General features: G+C 39.9%; 1 protein-coding gene across 2 annotated transcripts in view; it reads right to left on the minus strand.

The window, feature by feature from the left end:
• NUP188 (nucleoporin 188) overlaps positions 1–23,712 on the minus strand; it is a 46,471-nt gene that overhangs the window by 11,199 nt on the left and 11,560 nt on the right. The window contains exons 9-33 of one of the 2 annotated variants that reach the window (XM_089535159.1): positions 23,241–23,452; positions 22,265–22,379; positions 21,566–21,763; positions 20,450–20,539; positions 19,137–19,202; positions 18,583–18,702; positions 17,850–17,976; positions 16,857–17,012; positions 16,186–16,312; positions 15,870–15,957; positions 15,712–15,788; positions 14,842–14,956; positions 14,531–14,651; positions 12,607–12,673; positions 12,282–12,410; positions 9,916–10,049; positions 9,621–9,727; positions 8,085–8,291; positions 6,896–7,065; positions 5,451–5,520; positions 4,038–4,105; positions 3,608–3,803; positions 1,967–2,041; positions 930–1,015; positions 141–286 (exon numbers count right to left, since the gene is read on the minus strand). In XM_089535159.1, coding sequence (XP_089391285.1) covers positions 141–286; positions 930–1,015; positions 1,967–2,041; positions 3,608–3,803; positions 4,038–4,105; positions 5,451–5,520; positions 6,896–7,065; positions 8,085–8,291; positions 9,621–9,727; positions 9,916–10,049; positions 12,282–12,410; positions 12,607–12,673; positions 14,531–14,651; positions 14,842–14,956; positions 15,712–15,788; positions 15,870–15,957; positions 16,186–16,312; positions 16,857–17,012; positions 17,850–17,976; positions 18,583–18,702; positions 19,137–19,202; positions 20,450–20,539; positions 21,566–21,763; positions 22,265–22,379; positions 23,241–23,452 — 3,067 coding nt within the window. Of the gene's footprint in view, positions 1–140; positions 287–929; positions 1,016–1,966; positions 2,042–3,595; positions 3,804–4,037; positions 4,106–5,450; positions 5,521–6,895; positions 7,066–8,084; positions 8,292–9,620; positions 9,728–9,915; positions 10,050–12,281; positions 12,411–12,606; positions 12,674–14,530; positions 14,652–14,841; positions 14,957–15,711; positions 15,789–15,869; positions 15,958–16,185; positions 16,313–16,856; positions 17,013–17,849; positions 17,977–18,582; positions 18,703–19,136; positions 19,203–20,449; positions 20,540–21,565; positions 21,764–22,264; positions 22,380–23,240; positions 23,453–23,712 lie in introns of both variants that reach the window. The other variant, XM_089535158.1, reaches the window with a different exon arrangement.

Below are 23,712 nucleotides of genomic sequence, written 5' to 3' on the forward strand. Positions count from 1 at the left end.
ACTTCCAAGCCCTTTCCCAACCATCTTGGAGGTTTCCATGTTGGCTCCTTCCCCACTAGGTTGGAAGTAACATTAAAAGGCGTGATTCAAAATATATGGAAATGTATCTCCTCAGGACTTCTCCAAATGGAGCTTTTTACCTTTCATTTCTTTCATGTGGAGGACTGTGATCAGTGCAGAGAACACTTTGGCTTTGGTCTTCTCCATCATCAGCTGGTCAGCCTGAAGCACGCCATCCAGGATCTGCATCAAGGAATTTATGATTTTATCCACACAGTCCAACTCGCTGACAACAGAAATGGGAGAAGGGGGGGGGGGGAGAGAAAGAGAGAGAAGCTCTTAAAAACCTTATTGTAGCACATAACGTCTTTTCTCACTTTGTGCCAACCAAAATTTCACAGGCTACACAGAGAACAATGGTGTTCACCAAGAGAACAATGGTGAAGACAACAGTGGGGTTCCTCAGAGTGGCTACAAAGAAGTTCAATTCCAGAAGCTTCTGCAGAAGGTCTAGTCCATCCATGCCCACCTTCCCCAGCCTGCTGCCCAGCTTGATGATATCTTGTACTACAATCCTGAGCTAGTATGACCAACTTTTGTGCTGGGAGTTGGAGGATTTCAAGGATATCTGGAGGACATGAATTTGAGAAAAGCATTTCTAAAACAGTTGTTTTCAAACTTTCAACCAATTCCAATTTCTTGTACTCTTCAGCTGAATCTAATACAATCTCTATAAACAGAAGAAGTAACTTTATAATTAAGCGTACCATTCATCCATATAGCACAGTACTGTTGACATCACAACGACAGACAGCAACTCCTGGGGATTCTGATGGGAATTTTTCCCAGCCTGAACAGAAAATGGAGGATGCTGACCAGCAAACCTTTGTACACAAAGCATCCCCTAGATCTTTCCCCATTGCACATACCTTTTCCACTGTCTCAACAGGATTAACAGAAGGGTGCTTAGCATGGATCCTAGCTGCAAGCAGCACACAGACGTAGGAACCAGCAACTGTGGAAAGATTTATTTTTATAAAGTGACAATATTTTAAAATTACTTTCTACCCAAGAAACAATCTTGCAAGTTCCACTGCTAGTACCCAAAAAGGGTTTTGTCAGAATCCCTAAACAGAATTTTATGTTTTATGTGCCCCAAATATAATTAGGACAAACAATTTCACACATGGTGGGCATTTCCATATAACCTAAATGGAAAATGCAAAAGCACTAAGTCTCATGGAAGAGCAAGGATTGTTGGTTAGAAATCTGGGAAATGGTTCAAATCCCACTCCACCATGGAAACTCCCTTGGTAACCTTAAGCAAGTCACATTATCTCAGCCTCCATGACAACCCATCCGTGCAGCAATCTTGCCAACAAAACCTTATTACAGGGGTGCTATAAGTTGGAGTTTACTTGAAGGCACATAACAAGACGAAATCACATGGAACATAATGAATGCTTTAAAGTCTCTTCAGAAGGAATGTTACGGGGGGAAAGCCTATGAATGTGGGAAAAGAGTGATTTAAGTATTTGACTCCCCATCCACACCAAATCAGCTCAGAGAATGTAGACATGCAGGCTTTGTCAACTGTGCTAAGGAACAATGTGAACTGCAAATATTTTTGTACCAAGATATACAACTGAAGGATGTGGGGAAGAACTCATAAGCCTTGTCTTGTAACCTGCTTCCCAATGAGCTAGATGCTCAAATGTTGTCCATCCAATGCCTAATTACTCTGAGAATTTTCTTATATTCTATATCTTTAAGACTGCCAACAGAGTACTCAATCTACAAAAAATGGATGCTGCTGCTGCTGGATTTTCTTACCGTAATTTAGGCAACTAAGAAAAATCTCAAGTCAAACTTCAGGAAGCAAAGAGCCTACTAAAAGCTGAAAACCAGTCTATCCAATCCATGTTGAAAATAACAGTTTTTAAAAGGCTAAAATATAAACACTCACCAAAGTCTTGGTCCCACTCAAAACATCCAGGAACAGTTGCTGTATCTCCGAGTCAGATAAGTGCATAATGTCAGCCTAGGGAGGGCAAAGTCCATAATTAATCTTTTATTTCTTAAAATAAATCTTTTATTTCTTTCAGGTACAATCAAAACATCAAAATATTTTTTTGTTTAGATTCAATGTACATTTAGCAATCAGTACCTGTGGCTAACCAACTGTAACATTTAGGCTATCAAAACCAGGTTCGGTTGAACTGTTCCCCTTTGCATGCCTGAGATGTCATAAAAAACTAGATTCCAGTTTACATGGACAAGTTAACACATTTTATAAAAATCATCATGAACATAACAGACTGATCTTCTGGTAATCAGAACAGTGTTCTGCACTCCAGCATTTGTTTAAATAAGAAAAACCCTGCAGGGTCCAGCCAGAAGTCAGTCTAGTTCAGCAAGCTATAGCTAAACACGGCTAGCCAAATGCTTTCAGTGAGTCCTTAAAATAACAAAACCTCTTCCCTGTTGCTGTTCTCCAGGGCCAAGTACTCAGTGACACATTGCAGAGCATAGTATATCCATTCTGCTAACTTGGGCACAGACTGATTTCCGCTAAGATGACTGCCTAATATACTCCACAATCTAGAGAATTCTGTGTTGTATTAAGAACTTTTCTTTGTCCTGAATCTTGATCCATCGATTTTTCTGGGATGACCCTGAGTTACGCTGTTCATAAAGGTTAAGAGAGGAAAACCTCTCTTTCTTCAGGCATGATGTCGTAAACGTCTACAACAGCATTCTTTCAGTGTGTTTAACAACATCCCTCAACTTACCCAGTCAACACAGTCAATGACTAAACTGACTGGAGATTATAGAAACTAGTTCAAACACCAGGATGGAACAACCTACAGAAAGCTCCTCTATAAACAGGACATCAGACTCATGAGGAATTTTCTGCAGGACAAGTCACTTGCATTGTTAATTCACATACATGTTGAGTCCTTCTTCCTTATCCAAAATGCTTGGAGCCAGAAGTGTTTTGGATGTCTGCGTTTTTGGGACTTTGAAATCTATGCATATACTTAATGAGACACCTTAGAGATGGGACTCAGGTCTGAACAAGAAATTCATTTATGTTTTGTATACACCTTATAAGCATAGTTCAAAGGTACACTGAACCATCAGAAAGCAAAGATATCACACTCTCAGCCACCTGTGTAGATAATTTTGGATTTTTGAATATTTCAGATTTTGGAATTCTGGATAAGGGAGACTCAACCTGTACTACATTTTAATTGTACAAGAAACAACAGAATGCAGGCATCTTACTAACATCTCTCATTTTTCTCCTGCTTGGTTTGTAACATCTTGCCTGATGAAGAAGCTAGCGGAGCTTCGAAAGCTTGCAACAAGTTTATTGTGCATTTTGGTCGGCCAATAAAGGTATCACTGTTTAGTGGATTTTTGTTTGAATTTGCTAAATGGCCAACACAGCTACCCCTGCATGTTAACAAGATATGTCAGTTGTCTTCAACTGTGTTACACAGACTAAATTATTTAGGCCATTATGTTGAGATTTATTCCCTCTTTCACTTCTCCACCCCTTAAACATCTGGGTTTAAATAGCAAGACATACAAAAGTCCTTACGTGGCTGGCAGAGACAATGAGCATCATCCGCCATGCTGAGATCAGCATCTGGTACTCGGTCACAGAGGTGCAGCCAATGCCTTCTGTCTCTGCCACATGGAATGCCAAGGACTTCACATAGCCTGACCAGTATGCAAATCTCTTCTCTGTGGAAAACTTGTTAAGTGTGTCTTTCAATGACTGGTCCAAAGAACCCCTGTGCACAAAAGCAAAGACGGGAACTCTTTCAGTGTTCTCCTCATATTTGCACAAACAGCCTCTCTCCACAACATGAAACAATATCAAGGCTACAAGCCAATATATCAAGTGTTAAAAAGTGACAAAAACATTTAAAGAGAGCCTATATACACCCAACAAGGATGCGAAAAGACACTACATGATGGACCAATGGAAATCATTCCTTGTAGAAAATGCTTATAGTGATACTTACTTGACCACACAGTAGATCTCAAGACAAATTATTTTCATGATCAAGGCACAGGTGTCCAGGACACTCAGCTACAAAGAGAGAAAGGGAAAAGATCAGCCTGATAACATTCTCATGGTTTCAGAAGGACTGAAAACAAAATTACTTGGGAATGCTTCCAACTGTTTCTACCAAGCATAGCTCTGATACAAACAGAGCCTGCATAGAACTGAGTGGGAGGTGCACAAGGAAACAAGATGTGCTCTGTCTTGTGTAAGATTTATTTTCCTCGTGTAACATTATGGTCCACTTTTCCTGAAGGCAGGAACATTCACACACAAAAAAAGCACTCTGCTATCACCTGCATTCAAGAAAAGAGGAACATAACATTATGTCATGAGCAATAAATAATAAAAGTCTTCTAACACAGGACAGATGATACAATCCTTAATAAAGGACCAGCTATCTCAATGCCCCAGGTGATCACGGCATATTTAGGGGGCAACTGCCAACACTCTTCCTTAGAGAACTTCTTAAGAATAAAAACCTGAGTTAAACGTCTGAACAAAATTTAAATGACTTTACCTACATCAAGCATTTCTGTTGTTAACTGCCACTGAGTTGGCTTCGTTTTGTAGTAACCTTATGGATGAGAGACCTCCATAAGCTCCGATCATCAACCCTGATCAGGGTTTGGCAATTCAGGGATTCCTTGAGTGAATGTATCCACCTGTAATGTGGTCTTTTGCTTTTTCTTCTATTTTCTAATGGGTCACATCATGTCAGAACATGTCTAAAGTACAACAGCCTTAGTTTAGCCATTTTGACTTCAAGGCAGACAGTGATGAAAGCTGGGATGAAGAGACCACCACGAATTTACAAAAATACAAATAAATGGATCCAAGAGGAAAACATGTCTGAACTATCATTAGAAGCCAAAATGAGTAAATGTAGGCTACTGCACTTTGGATATATAACAAGATGAGAAGAAGCCCACATTATATTTAGATTGATTCAATCAAGGAAGCCATGGATCTGAGTTTGCAAGTCCTGCACAGTGTTGTTGATGAGTGGGACTCTTAGAGGTTCACAAGGTCACCATAGGTTTAAGCCAACTTGAGAGCAAATAACAACAAATAGATTTCACAGCAAGCACTGTATAGGAAGAAGCATTCCCTCCTGTATGTGAAAGTGAAGACAGAAGGCCTCTTCTGAGATGGTGTTTTCTGCATTTCTTTTAACATGTACTTTACATGGTGTTTTAAAAGACGCTGTCTGATTAACTGGTAAGGTCTTTTTAAAATATCAAAGCACTCTTCATTAAACGTACAATCTTGCTTTTTAATTTTTTTGGAATTTTTAAGCTGACTGTTTTCACTAAGGGAACTATAATTAAAGGATGCAGGAAAACTGCTGCTTTCCCTGGGAACTACATACCTCAGATGTCTCACAGGGTGGAGGAAGGGTTCCAAAGAGTGGATTAGTTAAGTTTTCCCAAAATTTTGGCCTAAAAATGCAGAATGCAAACATTAATAAGTTATGTCTTTCATTTTTTCAGATTCCAAATATACAGAAAAATGTACAAGGAGGCCAAAGAAGGATCCAGCCTCTACCCCCCCCCCCCCAAGCTTTCTATTTTCCACAGTAAACAACCAGACTCCTCTTAGGAAGTCCAAAAGCAGGGCACAAAAGCATCGTCCTGCTCTTCAGTTTCTGCCTCCCTGCCAGTAACTAGTACCCAGAGATAGACTACCTGTAATCACAAGTTCTCTATTTAGCTGACACAGCCAATAGACAAATCCTCCCAGAAAGTATCTAAACCCATTTAAAACCATATATGTACCCAAAAACCCATTAAGAAGCCAATGAAAGAGAGACTTCTGAGGGCCCCAGTCATCAACTGCCCTGCTCACATCATGCAACTCAGGGCAACAAGGGCTCCCTCAATTGAAACAATCCACCTTATTTACAGTCTCTCTCTTTTTCTACTGCCTTCTACTTTACCAAGCATTATCACCTTCACGAGTGACTCATGATACATCCAAAGTACAAAAGGCTGAGTTTAATTATCTCAGCTTTTAATAAAAGTTCAGACTTCAATTTCCCTTAGAATTATCTACTGGTCATTTTGACAGTCCATGGTATTTTTAGAGCTCTCCTCTAGCACCACATTTAATATGAGTTGATTTTATCCCTGCCAGCATTGTTCATTGTCCAGCTTTCAGAACCATACACAGAATTCAGAAATACTGCAGCCTGGATGATTTTGACTTTGATATTAAGGTTTATTGTCTAGGAAAAGGTCACTGTTTGTGTGGATAATTATTGCTGTGTTTTATTGTCAAGAGCTGTATCATTCAGCTTGTCTGCCATGGTTTGAAATGTTAATATAGGAGGGTATAGCTTTACATGCTTACTATTTACTGGTATTTATATGTTATGCAGTACTGTGCAAAATGATGGGACATGTAGTGGGGCGTTAATTGCTAGAAACTGTAAACCAAGTTCCTTTGTGGTTAACTACAAGACAGAAGGGAGTTGAGACTGCCTCAAGAAGATCCAAGGTCCCTCTCTTAGAAATGCTGGCAGAAGTAGATAGGAAGGAGGCTTCATTGAATAAAAGGGAAAGAAAAGAACATTTTGCTTTTGTAACAAATTAAGAAGGTAGCCTATCAAAGGTTTAAAATTTTATGTGCTTTAATTGTGCTTTGTTAATGCTCGCTGCTAGGTTCTGACAACAAACGTCTCTGGTGAACATCATCAGTTACTGAATAAAGGTTTTCTGAATTTTCCTGCTGAAACCTGGATTTCTGAACTAAGGGTTTACTGGACCTGACACCTATTGAAAAAAGCAACAAGAGGTTAGCATGTTAATTACTCACTTGGTCCGGAGGACTAACATTGCACTATCTCGGCGATCCTGCCACAGGGCATGGAGAAAGGCGACCGTGGCTCGCTGCAGAAGTGGAGGGCACCAGTATTGCTCCTGCTGCTTGGAATCTATCAGCTCCAAAACTACATGAAGGCAGCTCCATTCTCCTAGGCTGAATTCCTAAAAGAATATCAGGAAGGAAGAAAACCATGGTTCTAAGGTTGTCTTTTAAAATTACAAAAACTGTGGAGATAGCAAAATTTCAGAGCCATAGGGATCAGATGTTCAGTGCTGACCATGTAATTTAGAGTGGCCCCTAGGAAAGAAAAGAGAATACAGTGGACCCTCTACATTCACTGGGGTTAGGGGCACAGAAAGTGGAAAAACAGCAAATAAAAAAACACAGAGGTTTTTTTTTACCCAAGAAAACACCTCTCTAGGAATCTCTAGGTCCTCCAGGGCAATTCTGTGGTCAAGATTTGCCAGAAGTTGACAATGAAATTGTGCTGGAGGACCTACAAATCCTTAGAGAAGTATTTTCTCTAGGAACATCTAGGTCCTTCAGCATGACTTTTGGCAGAAGGTAACAACAGAGTCACAGTGGAGAACCTAGATTCCTAGAAAGAACACATTAATCAAATCCATGAATAACCATTTCATGTATTGCTATGTATTGCATATGTATTATTCTACTTGAGAGTATGTATTTTCCCTGGATGAAGATTAACCTTCCATTTTGAAGCCAAGCCCTCCCTCCAGTCCATCTGCCTTGGTCCAGGCCTCGGAGGTAGAGAGGAACTGCTGGACCTATTATTACCCTTTCTCTCCACTACTCCCTTCTCCTTCTGTGTCATGTCTTTTTAGATTGTAAGCCCGAGGGCAGGGAACCGTCTAACTAAAAAGATTGCATGTACAGCGCTGTGTAAATTTACAGTGCTTCATAAATAAAGGTTAACAACAACAACAACAATAATAATAATATAAAATCCGCAAAAGTCAAGTCTGCAAATGTGGAGGGACAAATGTACCAAATTGTTCCTCTTCCAGGGCAAAATAATTTTTTAAAGCCCTAAACACAAGAGAGATTAATCGCAGAGGTTGGACATGCCTTGTATGGCAAAGGTGCTACAAGATCCCATTGCATACTTAAAGCGACTACTGTTATTCAAAACAGAAAACATACACACGCTGAGGTTTACCTTAGAACCATCATTCCCATCTTTTACTTCTAGATTGAGAAATAACTCGATGAGACCAGGCTGTGTCTCTACGGCGACTGTGAGAAACTCAAGAATCATGACTTTAATACGCATGTCCTCAATTTTGCTCTGCAGACGTGTCAGAAAGGCATCTCGGATAGCAGCAGCATCATTGCCAAGGCACGCATAGACAGACATTGGAGCCACCTGATAAGAAATTACAAAGGCAGATTGGGGGGAAAGACTGTTTTAAGTATTTAGGATGATGCCTCTTTTCATTGTTAAAAATGTGTTGCTTTGAAGGCATCATCGGACAGAACATATTTCATATCAATTCATGACATATTTTGATACTTTACCATTCGTTTGTATGCCTAGGCAATTACATACTTGCAGCTCATCTACATACTATATATATTGTTGGTGATAATAATCATCAATAATGTTGATGATTCGAATCCTGGTCTCTAGAGTCATAGCCCAATGCTCAAATCATTACACCATGTTGACTATAAGCTGTATGCGTCCTAAGAGACCAGAAGCCACACCAAAGCCACGTTCCAGTCCTAAGGTCTGGAGCACAGCTTTGGTTCAGCTTCTGACCTCTTAAGATGTGTGTATCATTTAAACAGCATACCTTCAAAGTGGCTCGAAGAAGCTTTATTTTGGCCTGTCTGTATGGGCTCTATAAAAAGTTAACAGTAACACTGGTAAACAGCAGTACCTGTCTATCCCTCCCTGTTTACTGAAGTGACATGATTCCCCAAATCCTGAGACAAATAAAGTTTTAAGATGCTTTTAGAAGATGCTTATGAGTTTGCAAGTCTTTAGCTCACCTGAGACAGTGATCTTGGAAGCAGATATAGGAAAGAACATGATCTCACATATGTCAGATCCAAAACACTCTCTCCCAAAGCAAATGTGAAAAGGTATGCATTAGGGCTAACAGTATTTATTAGTTTCCCCCCCTCAGTCTACATATTGCTAATACATCCTTCAAGAGAAAAGTGGTTGTTCAGTAACGCCAGACATTCTTGGACAATGCTGACTGTTTGCATCCATTTCAGTCCTCTTCAAGCTTGGTTTCAAGCTAGTAACAAACTTTGGTCATCCCACGTATGTACTTTGCCAGAAGTGTTAAAATAAGATGTCACAATACTGTGACCTCTTAAAGGTTTTTCATACCACTCCTCACACACAATCTTAACTAAAACTTACTAGAGTGGAGAATAAAGATTCCTCCTGATATTAAAGGACTTCAACTGCCATCAGTTTTATCCTTTTTAAAAATATTGTAAGCTGCCTTGAATCCTACTTTGGAAGAAAGGCAGGATATAAATCTAATACATAAAATAAATAAACAATAAAATCTGTTACCACTGTGGATAGTGGCAGGAATGGCTAAATCCAAAGTCCATGCAAATGGAGGGGCAACTGTACTTTAAATAAACCAACCAATAAAGCAACTTCAGGAAAAACCTATTTCTCAAACAGGAGATGGGGAGGAACACCTGAGGATGTTAAAACCAGACTTACTGTAGCCAGTCGCTTCAGAAGCTGAATGGCAAGGCGTGGCAAGGCTGGATCATGTTTGTGGTAGATATACTTCGCCAACACAGCAATCAGATTGTTTCTGTGGGCACCTGGCAAGAACATCAATTTAACAACAGAGGAGTTTAATGTATCTTTAAAGAACATTTCTTTATGACATCAAATATATGTATTTCTCTCTGATTTCTGTGTGAAAACACAAGCTTTCCAAATTATAAACAAGTAGTTTATGCCTATGACAAGTACGGCATTCCTTGCAGGCCAGCAGAAAGGTACATACCATGCTGAGTAAGGGCGTGCTCTAGGGGAGACACCATGCTGGATGGAGGCTTTAACCGGATGACGTTATTGGTAACAGAGAATGCCAGCTTCACTGTTTGGATAAGCAGGTGGCCCTGGCCTTGAGAGTCATCACTGCGTGATCAACAATAACTGTGTTAGAATCCATCATTATCTGCAGTTCTCGTCAAAGCACTTGTCTACTCTTAGAATCATAGCAGAGTTGGAAGAGATCATAAGGGCCATCCAGTACAGCTTCCTGCTATACTGGAATACACAATCAAAACACCCTACTCACTATCCAATAACTAGCTTCTTTCTCCAGATGAGCAGGTGAGCTTCACTTCTCTTCTGCTTTGAAGTCCTCATTCCAGCCCCAGTCCCTCATCTCATCAAGGTTTGTGAGGTCACAGTGCCAACAGAAAATCAAATGGCCACATTCTTCCATCAGGGTCTTCACTTTAGACCAGTGGCAACCTGGTGCTCTGGTTGCTGGTACACAATCTCTCTTCTTCCAAATTTCCTTCACTAGCCTACTTTCCTCTTGACAGTAGTATACAGACTCTCCCCACTCCAGGTTCCATGCGTTTCCTGAAGCTTCTTCTCAGTCCCCATCCTACCTCCATATGAGGTGTCATTAGGTTTGCTATTAAGACTGTTGCTCTGTGCTCTGTATTGGCCATCACTTCTCTAGCTTCCTTTCTCCTGCTTCTTTTCCAAGTCCCATTATTCTTGCTGAGTACATCAGTAAGAAGTAGCCTTTATTAAGTTGCATGCTATGTGCTCATCTCACATACCACTACGAACAGCCCTCTAAAAGGCCTGAAATCTGGGATTAGCTGAAGCACTTCTGACATTTGTAATGTCAATCACTGAGATAAGTAATCTGAGGTATGCCTTAAAGTGTTGTATCCGGGTGTGGATGAACCCATGGCGGAATTTAAAGAAAGAAGGCAAGGCAACACTGCTCCAAAGGTCAAGCACCAGAAGTAGAAAGCAGGAGTGACAAGAAATAGATCCTTCATTCAGGACCTGGCCAGGTCTTAGCACCCACCACTTGCTGGCACATGTTGTGACTTCCCCGAGACCCAATGAAATTTTCATTCAATCCTCAAATGTCTAGCATTGCAGAAAGTAAGATACTGAAAATCATTCACACCTAGAACTCTTCCATTTGCCGTATTCACATTCCCTTGGTCATGCTGCTTAACTCTTTTCCTTGGATAACTAAACTGGATTTCTACATGCACAACTAAAGTTTTAACTTACTGTAGTGCTAGAAATCAGAGAATGGAAGGAAAATTTCCTTCAGGGGCATAGTTTTTATGGGGGGGGGGTTAATGCCCTCCTTTTGCCACTCCCTCCCTCAGTTGTTATGGCTGATCCCTTTCCAGACTTCTTGACAACTTTCCCAAGACCCTTTGGGGTCTTTAGAAGGACAGTCCCTCTGGCTTAGAAACTGACATTTCAGCACCCTCCACCATCTCTTCCTGGAAAACTGCATGCAGAGGATGAGGAAGTTTCACATACTGCCCTCTTGGTGCAGGTCCACACACAACCTCTTGCTGTTCTTCTATGGGGTCTCCTTGAGGAACTGTAATCCCTTAGAATACTAGCTCAAGACTATGAAGATTCTGATGGACCCTGTACTGGCCTTGGGCTTAGTCCAGTGTTAGTTCTGGTGCTTCTGTGGGTGGTGGTGATTTATTTATTCTTTATTTATTGGATATATAGCCCACCTTTCTCCCAACATGAGACACATGGCCTCTGCAGAGTCACCACTTCAGTTTACTTCACATTGGGTCACGACAATAGGTGCCATCACATGCCAAGTTTGGGTAGAAATCTACAGGGGAGGGGCTTGGTTTTGCCGGGTCCCAATAGTAGAAGACCCACTTTTAAACATGTTGGTCACCCAGGAAAGCCTATCGTTAGGATGGCTATTTATCAATGTCAAGAAGATGTTTGATATTATATATCAGTCACTGGGGAAAGCAAGATGGAAGGTAAAGTTGAAATCACGTCCTGCCCTTATACAAAATGGCAACATCAAGGTTTGCTTTTTTGGATTTTTAAAAATATTTTCAAGCCATGGATGGTTAAATCTGTGGATAAAGAATACATGGATACGAAGGGCCAACTGTATATTGTTCCATTTTTATTTCCACCATGTTCATCTGCTCTACATATTGACTTCCGGAAAGATATAGCTGCTTTGTTTTACTTTCATATTCTATTTGTTCTGCTAGGCTCCATGACTGCTATTTTGCTCTTATTATGTCTTTTAGTATTTTTATGAATGGATGCCATTTAGGTTAGGAAAGTGACACTTATGTTTTAAAAATAAAAAAAGAATAGGCAACTCACCTGCTGGATTGTGTGGCCATCACCATGTCAATGGTGTCCACCCCAATGCCCATGATGTTGATGACGGCCTGCCCAGCTTCAGTATTGGCCAAGCTAAAGATGCAAAGGGACTGCAGGCTGGGGGCATTGCTGTAAGGCAAGAACATACAGATCAATTTGCAGTAGGAGTGGAGCTCTTCCTTGTCCAACTTGATACACTGAGCAGTATTAAACAGAAGAATGCTTGCTTCTTTGTAGCTGTGATAACTTCACTCTGGGAATGGAGTATACACAGAGCTGTGCATTTAACTTGAAAGGCAAGGGAAGGAGAAAATCTTTATTTTACCTGCTATGTGGATCCATTTCAGGGTAAAGATTTAAGATTGCATGGATCAGCTGAAGAATAAGATATCCTGAAAAATGAGGGAAAAAGAAAACCTCTTACAGGGAACATTGCCCTTATTTTATTTTACAATTTATTCATTCATTTTAAACATTTTTACATTATTTTGCATTATTTCGATTAAGGAGACGCTCATAATGTGGATACAACACACTTTGTTGTTAAGAGCATGCCCACAGCATTAAAGTAGTCCATGGATGTTGACCCATTTTATCCACCAGGTTCTTCTTCTTATAAAGTTAACTTGGTTAAATTAACCAACAGTCTAGTAGTGGAAAAGCTTAGCACTGCATTTGAACACAGACTCCTGGCTTCTTTTATCTCTAACAAGCCACAACTGGAAGCTAAAGTTGAAAACAGATTACAGATCCAGGATTGCTAGAGGACTTACAACAGTAAGTTTTTCCAGTCATATGCTGTTTCTGATTACTTTAGCTACTTGTGGGCACAAAGGCATGCAGGAACAAATGGGCACCATACACCACCATTCTGTTTTCATATTTTGTGTTAACATAGGACACTGTGTCTGAAGTTGGCTAAACAAGCCTTTCCCTATGCTTGGAGATCTAGATATACATTAGAGGAGTCAGATCTGGGACTGGAAGACATGGACAAAATATTGGCAAGAGAACATCAGTAGATACAATTAACACTAACTGGGAAGAACAAACACATTTAATCAAGGGTCCATATTCTTATAAAGGGAACAGTATTTTCCATCAGTATTACCAGGAACTTATGAGTGCAGGCAGCACTAGTAACTCTGTCACTGTCAACAACAGCAGTTTTTCCAACTCAAAGTGAAAGATTCTTCTCCCTTAGTCTTTTGGGTGTCCCTAAAGGATTGAGATGAGACAAGTAGGAGGGGATGCAATCCTTCTTTCACTTTATACTGGATGCCATGTGGATTTCAATGTTGTTGAAAAAGAAAAGAAAAAGAGCACTGACTTCAAACTTTCTCAAAGACCAAGTACAGACTGAGACCTTGGCTCCCCAGATTTTATAGGGTATAGAGGCAAATCAAACTTATGGGTAGGCACTCTCGTGTCCTGTAGATGTTTGGGACCACATTTATTATTAGCATGGTCAACCGTCAAAAGATTATGGGAGCAGGAGCACAAGACATCTGGGAGACAACTCCTGCTCCCATGAGGCAGCTTTTCCCCACTAAAGTTTGTCTTAGTCAAATTAGGTCCAGACAATCTGAAAGATGTATTTCCCTATGTGAACCTGCCATAATCTTAAAATCTACATTAGAAAGGTTTCTTTCACTCATGCCACCATCACAGTTTCATTTAATGAGGACATGGGAGACAGGGTCTTTTCAGTGGCTTCTCCCATCCTCTGGAATTCCCTTCCACAGGAGGGAATTCCCTTTCTCCCTGATATCCTTTTGCCAATGGGCAAAGACCTTTTTGTTTAAGCAGACTTTCAATATGTAATTGCTCACACGGAAGGCTCCTACTGCGATGTGTGCTTAATTTTTAAATTCTTGTACACCTTTTAAACAGCTTTATAATGTTTCAATTTGATGATTTTAACTGTTTTCACGTTTTTATTGTTGGGTTTTAATGGATTCCTTTTGAGAGTTGCCTTGGGTCCAACTCCAGGAGAAAGGCAGCATATAAATGAAATTAAATAAAATTCTGGGATGCAAAGGAGTAGCAGATATTAGGTAAGAGTTCATACCAGAATGACAGGTCTAGAGTGTAGCTCAGCCAGCAATCCACACAGCCCTGAGTATCACCAGTTGCCAGATTCGCTGCTCCCAAGACCTTGAGAACAAGGTATAACCCAGGAAAGAAGCACAGGACTTGAAAGAAAAAGTGTCAACCGTCCCCACCCCACAAAAAGAGTTAATGCTTACCGATTCGCTCTCTTACTCCATGGGAGTTGTAGCGCCACTTGTGATAGTTTGGCAGCATCTCTTTCAAGACAAAGACGACACAAGGCACCAAACCCTGGCTTTGAGTATTGCCAAGCTGGCCCTGGAAAAAGCAATCAGATCACAAAATCTTTTGTTAATAGAAAATTTCAATATACTCTGCTAACAAAACCCCAGCCCCAAAAACACCAGGAATCTAAATGTTTCTTGCAATGTCCAAGTATGTCAACATCCAAGCTTTCTTGGGTGTGAAGCAAAAAGCTATCAGACTCTCAATCTCTGAAAAGACTCACCCGGACTAGTGTCATGACTAGATTCAGGAAGGAGATAGTAACACCATATTCGCCTTGTGGCTGCTCAATACTCATCAGCAGGTTACCATAGGCTCCAGCATTCATTCCCTCTGCACTGTGGACAAATAGAGGAAAGGAGACTACAGGAAAAATGAGAGTGGGATGACTGTGCCTGTGCACACTTTGGATAATGCATAAGAATATATGAAGCTGCCTAAAAGTAAGTACAACTATTTGGGAAAAGGCTATGGTTGCCAGCTCCCTTGATCATCAGCACCTACAAAAGGTTCTTGACTAAATCTCTGGAGACCTGCTTGTTTTGTGTTCTTACAATGTTTATACACACTAGAGAAGGGATTCATAGAAATATAGAATGCATCAGTAGATGATGAAGTTAAAATATTTAGCCATCAGTGAAAGGAAATGTCCTTCACACCTCAAATGCAGTGGGCTGCAGTCTGTGAAAAGTTTATGTTAAATGAAACTAGTTAGCCTTTAAAAACCCATAAGATTTCTAAGAAAGATGTTTGAAAGGCAAATAGCAGGACACTTTAACAAATGAAAACATTCTTAATCGGGGAACTTTGCAAGGATGGGTCTCTCAGTTTTAGAGGCCCCATATGGACTCCATTTTTAACACCATTCACAACCTTGGTTTGCTTTTAGAATGAGTGAAATTGGATAAAAGACTGAATTGTGAATCAGGATGTGTCTACTTCCAGTCTCATCTCTACTGCGAATTAATTATGTGTCCTAAGGCATAATATACAGGAAAGAGCTTTCAATGTTTTCATTGCTATTCTGTATCTATTGCCACCATCTATGGTTTTGTCCAAAATATTCAGTTGATCAATGGATGATATAAATTACCTGATCATATGACTTATACTGGAAACTGGATTAGCAACGAATGGCAAAAAGCCTGTATGATGAAGATCAGTCCAAACCTGGAAAGACAGACCAAAATGTACATTTATCTATTTATATAAAAGAGATGATATAATGAAAATGACAAGAACGTCTCTTACTTTTGCAGGCATTCGGGAAGCCAGTACTGTCAAACAGTTGACACAGGAAGCAATAACATCAACCGGAGGAGAAATCACGGTAGTTAACCTGAGCAAGAGGCAAAAAAATGTTACATGGGGTTTCCCCAAACTCCCAATTATTCAAAATCTTCAACTATTCAAAGCACTATTCAAAAGTCTCAATTCAGCAATCCAAAACATTCAACCATTCTTATTATCTGAGAAGAAGCATTTGAGTTTCATCTCTCGACACCTCAACATTTTTTTCCAGACTATCCTAATGAATTCAAAAACAGAACTACTCTTGCTTGCTTACCTTTGTAACAACATGTAGATCCGGGAAGTAATGGGCAGAAGATAATCTGCTATTGACACATCAGTACTGATGACTTTGTGAACCAGATCTATGATTGGTTTAACCCTCTGGCAATGCTGGATTACATCTGAAAAAAGAAATGGGTTTAGCATGGAAATATCTACTTTCTAGAATAAACAAGTGGGTTTCCACAGCTGAGAAGATTCAAATCCAGATCTCCCTGGCTCTCAAAACAGGATACAGGTCTGCTAAAAACACTTTTTGGTCTTTTTAAACATCTCACTATTAATTTATTAATTTAATGTCCTGCCTCCCTCCCAATATGAGACTCAAGGCAGCTAACAAACTGAATGAATAACAAATTAAAAACTATGACTGGTACAAAAGGTTAAAAAGCAAATCATCAACATTCACACAAAAAGCATTAATTTAAAATAGTTTTTTAAAGGCAATTAAAATATAAAAAATGATGCTGGAAGTAAAAATACAAATCTAACACATTCCAAATTAAAAGACTCTGCACAGTTATCTCTCAAAGGCCTGGATAAATAGCAAGTTCTTCGCCTCTCAATGGAAAGACAGCAGAGAGGGGGCCATCCTAGCTTCCTGTGGCATGGAATTCCATAATCCTGAAGCAGTTACACCCCATCCCAAAATTTATAGAGACTCACCAGCAGTTGACACAACATGCAGCAACATCTCAATCTCACACGTGAATAATGTCCAGCTACTATATGAATACTCCCATCGTACCAAATAGGCCTGGTCATCTAGCATCACCTGGCCCACTGTTCCCTGAGGAATCCGGAGATTTGTTTGACCCAATCCTAAAGAGCAAAGGGGAGAGACAAAATGAAACCAGAATCTTCACATGACTAAATTTTCTATTTGTCTTTATCAATTCTGTGTGAGTTTCACCTATTCAAAACACAAAACACTAAAACATTAAACAAAATCAGTTATCCGGCCCTGAACTTCAGGAAATGTGAATGTTTTCCTTTTAACACAAGATTCAAGACTTTCAATAAACTGAAGCTGAAACAAAATCACTTTAAATAGTTGATTATGAGTATGTCAGCTGATTTAACACCTGCATGCTCCCAATAAGGTAATCATCAACCCATAGAAATTCAGGTTCGCAGCTTGTGAATGCTCTGCTGCTTAATTCTCAGATAGTATTTGAAGTCAGGGGAATTTCTTTCCAGCTGGTGTGCCACCTGAACCTTCTCAGGCAGCAAAGCTCTGCCAAATGTGATGCATACTGTAGCATCTTCTAGACTGAACCACTACAAAGTGTGCTATGCAAAACTGCCTTTGAAGACTGGCCCAGGAGTTGAAAGCCAGGTTGCAACAAGAACCAGCCGAAACCAAACACACCACCAGTTTTCTAGTAGATGAGTAACTGCACATGGTTTCCAGGTTCTACTCAAAGTTCTGGTTTCCATCTTTAAATGGTTTCTGGATATCTAAAGGAGCACCTCCTAGTTACCTCTCACTGTCCCCATTCTTAAGATTTGCTGGGGAGGTCTTGCTGCAAGAACCTCCACTATTTGAGATGTTACAAGCGATTCCCTGATATAGGCTGTGGTTTGGTCAGAAGGTAGGTGAGAATTCAAATAAATATACCCATGCAAAGGACAAAGAAACCCAGCCCACTGCCTTACCAAGGGGATAGAGCAGCTTTGGCACCTGTCTTCGCCACAGGGTACCATCTTCATGAGATATCACATCTGGTGGCTTGTGCTTATACAGTTCAATGTAGAAAGACATCTTATCCAAGAAGGTATATACCTTTAATCAGGGGAAAGATGAGATTAAGATGAGAAAGAAGGAAAACAGTTGAAGATACTACTGTAAATTAGCTCTTGGATTGGACAGAAAAATGCCTTTCCATAGTGGTTGTGTGACCTCCAAACGGATGCAGAATACTTCAGTATGAGAGAATTCTCCATGAGAGATCTGTCCCCATAATTTTAAAATGTGGACAAAATGGAAATTTACTATTTCTCTGGCTTCCAAGTAGCTATTAATCTACTGCTGGCAATGTCAGATAAGCAGTGATCTTAGTGAAGATGCTAAGCCATGTTTTGAGTATATGTGCATGAAACAGGAGGTTGGTGTGGGAAAGAGTGTACCTGTTGTGTAAATGAACACACAAATGTCTACACACACACACACAGGCATGGTGCCTGGCCTTCCCGCTGACTTATCGCCTGCACGTTGAAAAACACAACACATCCCAATATATAAAACAAAACATCGTTCAAAATGAGTCAAAAACAATACCTACAGGTATTGAAGATTTATTACAGAGTCTCCTCTATATCATACAATGTAACCAGCACTCTTGATTGTGATGTTAAATTTTCCTTTCCTTTTCAGTATTCCCATACATACCTTTTTTGCAGTAGATTTGTCTGAAACTAGTGCAGTAAGTAACTGCAGCAGTGGAGAAAGGAGGTGGGGAAACATCCCACAAACACTGTCCAAGATAATGCCCAGTCCTGCAGTTGGTTCCTGGTAAAGGACACAAAATAGTGTTATTTAAAAACCCAACACTAATCACCAATCAAAGAAAATATTTTCTTAGTATAACAGCTTCGCTATTATATGTTCCAGCTTAAAGGTGATTTCTACTTTTAAACACTTGTTTCAAGTTGTTTGCTTTGCTCTGCATCTTGTGAGTTCATCTGCACAGCAGACTGACAGGTGGAATTTAGCACTTGAGAGCATACACTGAAAAGTCTCACACAAGAATAAATGGGAATACAAGACAATAATTCAACAAGCAAAATCCACTAGATATGTATCTGGCAATTTACAAACACAACCCTAAGCTCGTTCACAAACATTTCAAGACCAAAGAGCTGGTTCTCCCCTAAGGAGTTTGGACAAAAGAATACAATGAAAAGACATATAGGCAAATCACCCTTTTCCCCCAGCCAACTCACTGTTTTCCAGAAGAGTGGCGGAATGCTTGAAGCAGACAGAACTTCACATGCTGTATCTATGATGTCCTTTAGAAAGAAGGGAAAGAGGGGGTGAAAAAGAATATGCTCTACATTACATATCACTTGCTTTCCTCACTTTTTTCATGAACGCACACAAAATAATTAAACCACTTTCAAAGTCTTTTACTACCTGGCAAGACACAGTCATTCCTCAACAAGATAGGGGCACTCAAACAAATTCTCAGCATCCTCATAAAATGAAGAATTATAATTTTGAGGGAGAAAATCTTGGGAGCTTTCAACTCTTTGTATACTATTTTCAATATCCACTCCAGATTTCAAGCTGGAACTGCAATTTATTAAGGTACTTGGAAGCATTCTCATTCCAAAACCAGAAAATGCAGAGGCTGAGGCCAAAAATGAAGCTATTTAATTTCAGAAAGTGGTCAACAGAGAAGAAAAGTGAGTAAAAGACTTGAAGTAAGCAAAATACTGAAAAAAGATTATAATAAAACTAAAGCATCACCTTCCGTACAGAAAGAGCACATGGATATATTTTTTAAAATTTTGGACATAAGCTAAGTAAGCAGAGGCAAGATAGAAGCATATGACACTGATGAAACAGCATGAAGGAAGTGGTTAGAACTTTTTCACTCTCTCTTACTGAATTCTGAGTGACACAATAAAACTTATGGGCAGATGTATGCAAAGCAGACAAAAAAAAAAACCAAAACCCCAAGTACTTATCTCCACAGTACAGGCAACCAGTACCCTCTGTGTATTTTGCATTAGAACTCTCATAAGACTGTATCACTGGCCATACTAACTGTGGCTGGGGCTAAAGGGCATGAGGCTGCCTAACCTGGGAACAGGCAATGCATCACCAGTTCATTATCACAAATTGTAATCCTGGCCAGTAGCTTTCTCCATATTGAGATACAAATCAAATAAATAAAATATGGATTAAAAGAAGAACCCATTGAGACATCCTATCAATTGTAATCAGACAAAATAGTTAAATGGAAACTGTATGTGGCTGCAGGTCACTGTTTACTATCCCCTGCTTGGGGATTTGCAAAGATGTATGACAAGCTGTAGTGGGAAACTATATAAATGACAATATTCCTCTTTGGTTAATGGAGCAGGGCTGATGATATATTTTAAGTTGGCTTTTCACAAGCAAGTGCTTGTGGGTTAAGCTCCCACCCTGCACCTTCCCCAGGGAGGCTGGCCAAAGGCCATGGTCAGATGTTGCAGTCCAGCACATCTATCAAGTACATGGTTGGAGAAAGGCTTATGTTTTGAATTCTTACCTGCTGATTGCCTAGTGTGTGCAGCTCCAGTGAGGTAAGGACAAAGGAAAGTAGGCCGTAAATACACATGCACGCTGTGCTAGAAATACACTGAAAAGGAAAGAAAGAAGTTATGAAAAGCAAAGACCAAGGACGTCAAGTTCAACAATCACAGAAGGAAGCGCACCTAGCTTAATTAACTCACTGCTAAGGTCACTTTCAAAGATATCAAGTCCATACTATAGCAAGAGCAAATACATTTCTATACCACTTATCAGGGAACTAGCACTACCTAAGCGGTTTACAATGCATAAGCCAATTGCACCCAACAAACTGGGTACCCATTGTACCGACCTACAAAAGGATGGAAGGTCAAGTGGATCTTGGAGCCCTCTTCTAGGATCAAATTTACAACGCAGCTGCAGTACCAGCATTTAACGACTGCACCACTAGGGTTTCCTAATATAATAATATGCCTGTAATATTACAAGTATGGAAGACAGATAACTAATTTCTGCTATACTTGGGCTCAGCAATGAAATGTGCAAAAGAATCCATTAACATAGAGGTGGAGATCAAGTAGCCCTCTGAATCCTGTTGAACTGCAACTCCCAGAATTCCTCAATGCTATGCTGGCTGGGGCTGCTAGGACCTGCAGCACAACAACTTCCGTGGGTTCCATGATTCACATCTCTAATCTAAAAGTGGGTTATGAAAATAATACAATGGGCAGAACAACAAAAAAAGGTCCCTCATACTAATGCTCTAGTCAGGGCTCCATGCTAAGCTTTCAGGGCTAAGATCCCATTGCAGGGAATTTCATAAAGATTATGCGTCAACTGAAATTTCCACCCAACTCTTCAATGCTTTTGCACGTGGCCAATTATATAACATGGGTCAGATCACAGCAGCCTTCCCCACCCTAATATCCTCCAGCTGTTTTTTCATCTAATGCATGTGGAGGGCACTAGCATGAGGAAAGATGATATAGACTGTCAGTGATATCAACAAGTCTAGGGTTAGGAAAACAGGTTGCTGGCATGAACAGTGATAACAGTTTTTTCCAGCAAAGCCTGGATGAACTGCTCAGCAATACTGTTTTCTGAAAAGCCGTCCATCGGATTATATGAGACTCACATTTCCTTCACTGCTTATGGACCGAAGCAGCTTTGTCAAATACTGGAAAACATTCAGCTGGATAGCAGTGCTCCCCATGCGCCTGATCACACTAGTTGCCTCTTCAGAGCTCAAGGTGTGGCGAAGCAAAGCCCAAGCCAAGAGGATGGGGGCATGATGGGGAACATCCCCTAAAGTCAACAATAGGCTGTCCATTTCCTGCTCAGCACAAAGAAGGAATCCAATCAAATAATCATTCATTTATGAAATCCTTAATATCAAATACACAAGATATGTCCTCCTGGCTATATATCATTTGATCCATGGACATTGTAGCTCTTCATATTTTTCAGGAACAAGAATTTTTCCTTTCTCTGAACCAATTTTTATATGAAAATACTTTTGAGACATAATGAATTGCTACAAGATTAGGTTGAGGGACAAACAAAGGGAATGGAAAGAGATGACAGAAAATGCTTGGCCCATTTTCTCTACCTAAAATGGAGTGTGGGGATGGCAAATAATAACGGCAAACATTACCACAAGACTACTGTATTATCCATCATCTTTCCAATAGCTTAGTTTTACAAATAGTTTTGATACTCAATTTTTAAAAGGGGTGTTACAATTACCATTTTAACATGGATAGGAATTTTATTTTATTTTATTTTATTTTTTGGGAATTATCATCTGTAAACATAGGATTTGTTATTTAATTACCTGCCGGATCTGCCCACTACTAGCAAATTTATGTTCTTCTTTTCTGTCATCCAACAAACGCTCATGCAGAGAGTCAATTTCCATGCCTTCCACTAGAATTAGAGCACTGAAGTACCTGGAGCAGAGATGGTGGAAAAGACAAAAGCCAGGAAGTCAGCAGCACAAGGGGGAACAAGCAGCTTCTTATGTTAGTTGCAGCTTAAGCATTAAGTCCAAAGAAATTTAATAGTTTCAGACTGAAGAATTTAGTAATTTGTGAACCATGATACAGCAATAGTACCATTTGCAGAATATAACGTCTCTCAATTTCTACTAGAATACTTTAGAGTAAATAAATGCCCACTACCCAAAAAAAAAAAAAAAGTTCTAGCAGTTTATGTCACAAATGAAGCACATGTTTAAGAACAATCTGCATATCCTTAAGAGTCATAGCTTGGTTACACAACATATGCTTTGCATGTAGAATGTCTACAAGATCATGTCTGATCTCATTTATTAAAGTGATAGGCAACTCTTCTTCCTGAAGCCCTGAAAAGCTGTTGTAGGTTGCAGCAGATGGTAAGACAAACCTGCAATCAGAGGCAGATGTATATACAGTGGGCCCTAGCTATCCACTAGAGTTTGGTTCCAGGACCCCCCGCCCACCCCCAGATACCAAAATCTGTAGATGCTGAAGTCTCATTATATACAATATGTAGTAAAATGGTGTCCCTTATATAAAATGGCAAAATCAAGGTTTGCTTCTTGGTATTTTATTTATTGAGTATTTTCAAGCCATGGATGGTTCAATCTGTGGATACAGAGAGCCGATTTCACTGCCTAATACAGCTTTTAAGCTGTGGATTCTAGCATGATCTTCAATACAACTGTGTATGTTTCTTCATTTAGGTGTGTAGATTTTTAGAAAGTCCCACATGAAGCAAATCTCAGAGGCATGAGGTACAACAGCCTATCTTGTCAAGTGCAGCATACTCACCCAACACGATCTACTAGGTGGTCCATACTTTCATCAACCAGATGCCTGTTAGTCTGCCTAGAGCCAAATCCCTGCTCTTTGAACATCTTGGCAAATGCCAACAACTCCTCAGGAGCCATCTCAAAATAGGCATAGTAAAGGAAGATGACTTCCAGTAGCAAGGACTGCTCACGGAGGCACTGTACAAACCAACGAGAGACTTGCCGCTCTGTCTGTGTAAAAAAAGCACAATGCTACTAGTACCATAGCCATAGGCAACAAGGTAGAAAGGCAACACTTACAAAACCCTCTCCTATGCAGAAATACATCACTTATTTCAATGTGGTCAGGCACATCTAACTTTGCATAGGAACACTAGAAGAGATGTTTATTGATTAGCCCTTAGGCCATTTCAAAATAAGACTAAACACTAAAAATAGTAAAACACACTATAAAATCCTATAGAAATTCTATAGCAATTAGAAAAGAGCTA

This window comes from Sceloporus occidentalis, unplaced genomic scaffold (assembly GCF_023333645.1).
Source record: "Sceloporus occidentalis isolate IW3139 unplaced genomic scaffold, rSceOcc1.0.p SCAF_8, whole genome shotgun sequence".
NCBI lineage: Eukaryota > Metazoa > Chordata > Lepidosauria > Squamata > Phrynosomatidae > Sceloporus > Sceloporus occidentalis.